The sequence below is a fragment of the Myotis davidii genome, unplaced genomic scaffold, assembly GCF_000327345.1.
Source record: "Myotis davidii unplaced genomic scaffold, ASM32734v1 scaffold1, whole genome shotgun sequence".
NCBI lineage: Eukaryota > Metazoa > Chordata > Mammalia > Chiroptera > Vespertilionidae > Myotis > Myotis davidii.
Genome location: NW_006294681.1, coordinates 3,117,074 through 3,125,381, shown reverse-complemented (window position 1 = coordinate 3,125,381; position 8,308 = coordinate 3,117,074). Strand labels below are relative to the sequence as shown.

At 36.1% G+C, this 8,308-nt stretch overlaps 1 protein-coding gene across 1 annotated transcript in view; it reads left to right on the top strand.

Moving 5' to 3' along the window:
• The window catches only part of RAB2A (RAB2A, member RAS oncogene family), a 41,914-nt gene that overhangs the window by 33,185 nt on the left and 421 nt on the right, over positions 1 to 8,308 (top strand). Inside the window, exon 6 of the mRNA XM_006769049.2 lies at positions 6,712 to 6,780. Within this exon, the coding sequence (XP_006769112.1) occupies positions 6,712 to 6,780 (69 nt within the window). The remainder of the gene's footprint in view (positions 1 to 6,711; positions 6,781 to 8,308) is intronic.

The window sequence follows — 8,308 nt, the reverse complement described above, 5'->3', positions numbered from 1 at the left end:
TTTGAAAAGTGTCTATCTAGGTCCGTTGCCCATTTTTTTATTGGATTGTTTATCTTCCTTTTGTTAAGTTTCATGAGATCCCTGTAAATATTGGAAATTAAACCCTTAACGGTGGTATCATTGGCAAATATGTTCTCCCATGTAGTGGATCTTGTTGTTGTTTTGTTGATGGTTTCCTTTGCTGTGCAAAAGCTTTTTATTTTGATGTAGTCCCATTTGTTTGTGAGAAGTGTGTTTTTTAAATCAAATATAGCAATGGTCCTCTTTTAATGGAACACAAGAAACTCAGTATGAAAAAAATAAAAGTAGACTGTGTTTGCTTTGGAATTGGAGATGGGATGCTGTGGGTAATGAGCAGGGAAAATGAGAAAATGGTTTCCCTTCACTGGGCTCTGCCTACTTCCTACCTTATCCCCAAGGGTGGCCCTTGCAGAATTTCCATGAAATACAATTTGAAAGCTACTATATTGGATGATGTATGTATGTATGAGTCCTCTCCCACTGAAGCTAAGCCAAATAAAGTCAGAACATTTTAAAGTAGCAGAATTTGAAGGAGTTCTATATTTAAACTGCCCAATCTTGAATTCTATCTAATGTCCTTTTCCCAAAACTTTCCTATCTTTAAGTCTGATCTCAATATATTTTATTCTTTAGGGTTCACTGAACACATTATGTGTTGCTAATTTACTTTTTAAGTGTTTAGCTTTTTAAAATATATATATATTTTTATTGATTTCAGAGAGGAAGGGAGAAGGTGAGAGAAATAGAAACATCAATGATGAGAATCATTGATTGGCTGCCTCCTGTACGCCCCCTACTGGGGATCAAGCCCACAACCAGGCATGTGCCCTTGACCGGAATCGAACCCGGGACCCTTCAGTCCACAGGCCCACCCTCTATCCACTGAGCCAAACCGGCCAGGGCTTAAGTGTTTAGCTTTATTTAATCAAGAACTACTTTCAATTCACTGAAGAGCATTGATCACTGTTTCTCTCCTTTAATCTACAGTGTTTCAGGGAACATTCACATCTAGCACCTGTGCCCTCTTCTGTCATTCCCCACATGTCACCACACTCAAATATTCATGATGAGAAAAGCTAGTGTGCATCAAGTGCTACATGGCAAGCACTGTTTTCATTGTGTTATATTCATGAATGTGTTACATTCATCCTCGCAACAATTAATATGAAATAGGCACCATTATTATCCTGTTTACAGGAAGGTTAAGCAGTGAGTCCAAAGCAACACACGAGGTTTGAACCTAGAAAGTCTGGTTCTAGAGCCCCACTCTTAACCATTCTGCTAATCTTATAGTAGGTATAAATACCTTCATCCCACAAACGGATTTTCTTTTATTTTTTTTAAAATATATTTTTATTGATTTCAGAAAGGAAGGGAGAGGAAGACAGAAACATTAATGATGAGAGAGAATCATTGATTGGCTGCCTCCTGCACACCCCCTACTGAGGATCCAGCCCACAACTTGGGCATGTGCCCTTGACTGGAATTGAACCCAGGACCCATCAATCCACAGGCCCACGCTCTTTCCACTGAGCCAAACCAGCTAGGGCACAACCATATCTTCTTGAAAGCAAATAAAAGAAAATTAATTTCCTTATTTTTATACATACTTTGACTTTTTCTTCAGAAATAATAAACACCTGTATAAATCATTTAGAATAGTGACTGGCCTATAGTAAGCACTTAGTCAATACTGGTTGTAATTAGCTTCGGCAAATGGACACCTGTAACATCTGTAGCATTGTGAGCAATTGAGAAGAAAAGTAAACAGCAGTTTAGTTATCTTGTGTTTTCTTCTAGGACATGGTTCTCAACCTTGGCTACACATTAGAATCACCAGTGAATCTTTTTGAAATCCTTATTTCCGGGCCTCATCCTCCAGAAATTCTGTTTCTTTGTTACTAATGTTGTGGCCCCATCCCATAACAAAGAAACAGAATTTCCAGAGGATGAGGCCCAGAAATCGGGATTTTATAAAGATTCCCAGGTGATTCTAATGAGCAGCCAAGGTTGAGAACCACTGCTCTAGGAGAAAACTAAGGGGGTCGCTTGTTTTACAGGGTACTTTGTCTCTAGCATTTGTTCAAGATGTTTAAATAAAACAGATATTTTGATTTATTTTGAATTCTTACCTAACAGGCACTGTAATTTTTATCTTTCCACCAGGTGGCAGCATGTTACATAAGGAAATAATTTAAGTGTTAATCTGTTGTAGAGAATTTATTTTCAGTATTTTGCCTTTAAAACTGTTAAACCATAATAAAAATATAGTTATGCCTTTATTCTCTCTCGTCAGCTGTGAAGGCCCTCTTAGCACATTGTGCACGGCCTGCAGCCAAACCTGCCTCAGTCCTGCCCTGCACACGTTCTCCCTATGCCACTCAGCACAGAACGTTTCTTTTTCCCGAATCTTCAACAGATTTAAGCCTTGTGCTTAGATTCTCCCAACTAAATTGTTTATTTCAGCAACCACAGGAACTACATCCCCTTCCTGTATCTTCCATAGTGCCTACAGAAGTGTTGACCTATGGTAACAATATAATAGATGCCCATGGGTAAATGACAAATGTTAAAGGTAGGGTTGTTAGTGGGTTTGCTGAATAGGTATTTGAATCATAATGCATTTATAGTTTTGCTGTACATTTACTTTGATTTGTGCTATAAAAGTCCCTGAAAATTTACTTAACACACTGAGCACCAGTAGTTTTATTGCCAGCTTTACCCAGTGGCCAGATAAGTTTCTATTGAACAAGCACAAAAAGTGTTTTTACAAAGTATCATACTTTAAAAAGAGGTTAGCTTGTAAAAACATGTAATAATAACTTTAAAATACAATGGGCATTTAATTTTAAGGCGTGCCTTTAACATTTGTGTAAAACACTGTATAATATGAAAAAATGAGAATGCTCGCCCGTGATGTGTTAAGTTTAGATATTATCAGGACCATTCAGATAATACTGCCAAGGGTTGAAAGATTAGTGTATGAGGTGGAAGGCAATTAATGGCTAATGAAGGTAAAGGACTGAACATGGCAGTTAATCAAAGTAGGGCAAAGGGGGGAGAGCTAATGGTAAAATGAAGAGAGTCAGGCTCCTGATACTGAAGTGGAGCATTGCATGGGAGAGCAAGAGGCTCGCCAAATTAAGTTGGCTGCAAGGAAATCTGTTTATACTTCATCATCATGGATCTGCCTAGATGATGTTTGTTTCACAGGGTTGATAATGCAATCCTTTGACACGAGTTTCTCAGCAAATACTTTTTCCTGTTCTGTAACCTGTTACTATTTGGATGAACTATATGTGAAATGTGAAGTATATATGAACATAATGTTCTTACTTATGTGTCACAAAACCTGTAATGATCTTTAAGATGTCATGTTTCACAAGTATAGTGTTAACTAATGTTAAAATTTTTCTGTAGGTATGCCATCAGCTTGCTCATTTTTCTGATATTAAGGAAATAAGTGTTCCACATAGATTTTTAATCTCACCCTTGTAAACATCAAGCTTGTAAGAATAATGATAAAAGTTCTTAAAAACATATTTTCTATTTCTTATGTTAAACGGGAAATACTGAGCCTCCCTCTCCTGGATGACTTGGACCATCGTCATTAACACTTGTACTCTGCCGTCAGGAGCTATCTGCACAAGTCTGTTGCTGCCACAGCTGCTGTGGAGTGCAAGTCCCCCCCGTACCCTTTCCCCTAATGCTACACATGCTCATCCCCACTTACCAGGTGCCCAGACACACCCCTCACGCCTGCTCTCTTTATTTCTTCTCCCCCCGCCTCAGAATTTGCTTCTATAGCCTGGGAAATAGAAAAGGTAAAACTGGTTAAAATTCTAAAATTGAAAGGAATTTTAAGTTAAGGCTATCTTGTTAAAGCATGAGGTTTTAAAGTAAAGCCTTTGTATTATCTATTTAACTTGTTGCTAATTTCCTCATTTTTTTTTTCTGTGTCCTAAAGATATTTCAGAATGTTACATTTCTACCTTGAAAAATATATATGGGGCTTGATTTTTAGTGACCAGAGTGAAATGAGAAATTAAAGAAAATGTTGGCCAATTATTGCAATAATTATGTATCTCTTGTCTTCCCAAGTTCTTGAGATGCTTTGCAGCTTTAGTGGACAGATACTGTCTGTGACACCCAAGACTCTTACTTTAAAAGTTTCATTTGAGCTCTAAGCCTTAATGTTCATTGTATTTAGGAACTGGATAATTTCCGTTTACAGCAACACATTTTTAAAGCAGGTACACTAATGTCTACATTTGTCACATTGGGTTTTAAACTCTGAGGACTCATTAAAATTGATCAGTAATTAATCACTTAATAATATTATATTTTTCACTGTGATATAGATAAACAATCCACTTATCTAGTATCTGCTCTATAATAAGTACTATTTAGCAATAGAATTAGTGATTAGGAAATTTTATGTAGCGTAGCTTTCTTAAGGTACGTTTTATTTATTTTTTTCTTAAGGCAGTTTTTAAAGTGATTCATCAACTCCTTAGCAAAAAGTCAATTTGTTAAATTGCACATTTAATATTGACTTTTATAACGTAAGTGTTTATATAAAGTTATAACTCACTTATAGGACCTTGTAGCTCTGTGTAACGTTCTAGTGAAATGTACACATATGGGTGCCCCTGTAAGGAATTCCAGCCCTGTGAATTTATGAATCTGTTGACTTCAGTATTTAGTCAGCCTGGTTTCTGAAGCCATCACCATAATTGCCATGTTATTGGGAATAAAGTTAAATTTTTTCTGATTTATCAGGATAACTTCAATTTTGAGGAATATAAATCAATTCACAGCTGGCTGAAAGCCCGTTTCTCCTTCCCTTTAACTCCAGCACACACATGAAAGGTGCACTCACTTCCCAAGTGCCTTATGAATCTGCAGTGATTAATTCTTCTCATTATTTTGCTGCAAATTCTCATGACCCTCTCTGATGATTCGATCAGCCACTTAAAGTTTATGCATATTCATATCTCTCTGCTCCTGCCGCAGTCGTTCATGTCTCCTTCCCTGACTGGTGTGTTCTTGGTGCAGTAATTGAGCTGCAGTAGATTGATTACTCTGGGGAGCTGTAAGGCCTTTAAAGGTGAAAACATATCAGTCCTGTTAATTAGGAAACAAAAGCTCTGGTGGCAAGTTCAGCAGTCAGATATTTCCAGTGTGGAAAAGACGAAAGGTGTGATTTGTTCCTCTCTATGAACGCTGTTTACTTTTCAAAATTTGAATTAAGTCTGTCTCAGTGGTAGTAAAGAAAAGATATCTTTATGAATTTTTATAGAATGCTAAAGAGGACCTGTTGTCTTAATACTGTTTTTTGTGATCTCTCAGATCTTATAATTTAGACACACCTTCCATAGCTTTGGCAATGCTTGCATACAATGTTTCAATATTTTGCATAACTATAGGATGTTTGTGGATTAATGTTGGTATTTAGTAGTGTGCTGTATGAAAAAAGCGTGAAACTTGGTTCAACATGGCATGAGCTGCCTTTTCATCTCTGTATGATAAGCATACTTTGATTTTTCTGTCTCTAACTGAATATTAAGTAATACATTGTCCTGGCCAAAAGGATGTTGTGTGGAACAGTAACCTCCAAAAGTAAGCTAGTTTCAACATGGATGTAATGTCGTTTATATAGTTGACATGTTTTTCTCCTGTGTGCTGTTAAAGGGTACAATTCAATGGGTTTTAGCATATTCACAAAGTTGCGCAACCATTACCACTAATTTCAGAAGTTTCATCACCCTAACCTGAACCCCATATTCGTTAGCAGTTGTTCTCCATTTCCCCCTTCTCTTAACCCCTAACAACCAATAATCCACTTTCTCTCTCTCTTGATTGACCTCTCGAACATTTCATATATATGGAATCAAATTAAATGTGTTCTTTTATGTCTGACTTCTTTTACTTGGCATAATGTTTTTAAGTTTCATCCATATTTAGCATGAAGCAGTACTTCATTTTTTATGGCGGAATACAATTCCATTATATGGCTATACCACATTTTGGGCTTCATTCGTCAGTCGAACATTTGTGTTGTTTTCACCTTTTGGCTATTGCTGCTAATAATACTAATGAATGTTCATATACATTTTTTGCTCTGTTCTTTTTTAAAAATGTATTTTTATTGATTTCAGAGAGGAAGGGAGAGAGAGATAGAAACATCAGTGATGAGAGAATCATTGATTGGCTGCCTACTGAATGCCCCCTAATTGGGGATGGAGCCCACAACCCAGGCATGTGCCTTGACCAGGAATCGAACCGTGACCTGGTTCATAGATCAACACTCAACCACTGAAGCACACTAGCTGGGCTCTTGATCTGTTGTTGATCCTAGGGAGAAAGCTTTCAACCTTCTCCACTGGATACAGTGTTAGTTATCGGTTTTTCTTAGATGCTGTTTATCAGGTTAAGGAATTTCCCTCCTAGTCCTACTTCTTTGAATGTTTTTACCATGAAAGACTGTTGGATTTTGTCAAATGCTTCTTCTGCATCTATTGACATTAGTATATGATTTTTGTCCTTTATTCTATTACTGTAATGTATGACTAATTGGTTGATTTTCTTATGTTGAACTTTATGATATTCTATATAGCTTTTATATAATAACCTTTTTCTATGTGGTTTTTAAATAATTTGAACCAATTTTTCTACCTTATATTTCAGGCATTTATTAATACAGCAAAAGAAATTTATGAAAAAATCCAAGAAGGAGTCTTTGACATTAATAATGAGGTATATACATATTAAAATTATTGGCTAATATTAATTTGTGTGTGTGGTGTTTTTTTTCAAGTATAGTCTACATTTACTGTTTGTATTAGTTTCAGGTGTACAGCATAGTGGTTAGATAATCATATACTTAAATTAATTTAAAACTGAATTTTAATTACTACTTGGATTTATGATTTTATATTTTTTAATTCCTAAAATGGATATGTGGTGCCATTTAATACTGTAGTTTATAATCATATAACTGAAAATTGCTGGATATTGTAAAATAGTTAAATGTTTGTGTTCTAGTAGAGCATCACTCTATATGCGGAAATGGATTAAAATTAGTGACCCTATCCATTTGTTGTAAACAATGCAAAATAATATAAATCCTCCAAAGAGAGAAGAAAATCCACTTTCATCCACATGTCCATATGGTGTCATCTGCTTTGGGGACTAATTTTCTAGTTGTGTAAATGCATGTACTATGTCACTAATGCTAGATGATGCTCTCCCTGTTGTTTGATATGAAAGTGTTAAATACCTAACTTCGAAATTATTTTTAGTATAGCATAACATATTTTCAGAAAACTAAATATATGTAATTGGCCATTGGCAGTGGTTTTTTTTCCTGGGGGGTTTGTGTTTGTTTTTTATTCAACGTGATTAGGATAAAATGTAAAGCTATGAAGCATATAATTCAGAGTGTTTACAAAAGGTCTTCATTTTGACCTAAATCCCCACTTTATGGCTCTAGCAAATTATTTACTGTTACATAAACATATTTGCCATTCTATATGAAGACTTTTTGTTTCCACGCGAGAAACTCTTATTCCTCACCCAGATACAGATAAGAAAGCGCTATACTAGAAAGCCATTGCATATGTGTCTCTTGGCCTATACATAAATGAGGCTCTTTATTATTTGCCTCAGTATTCCTTGCTGAAACCACAGTTTACCTAAATTTTCTAAAAAGTACTTGATTTTCTCATTTGTTTTAATTTGGAGTATTATGGTTCCTAAATCCTATCTTCTAGGTTTATATGGCAATAGATCTTGTGTTAATTTAAAGGCAACACCATTCAGAGACTAATGCCATATAAATTGAACAGTAATTGAGCCTCTCTGTAAAAGTGCACATTCATTGTTTCTGTCTGGTTTCATATAGTAGCTGACTGCTGCACTGTGCCTGGTGCAGCTTTGATTGTAATGTGCTGTCAGGAGCCAACAGGCCATGCGATTTATTTGGCTAAATGCCAAATCTGACTCCTTGATTCCTCAAGAAGTTGCTACCAGCCCAGAGGGGGCAAAACCAATGAGCCATAGGGCATGCTTTTTATTAAAGAGGAGTCAAAAGAGCGAAAAGAAACCACATCAGCTGCTGTCAATATGAGCTAGTGGCCAGAAACCCCAAGGCTACTACTGTTGCAGAACAACTGCCAAGCACTATAAATCTGAGATTTACTGTGACGTAAAGTTTCCTTAAGAGCTTAATTTCTGAAGCTACTGTATTACTTTTCTCAAAGTGTTGTATTTTTAGGTCAAATCC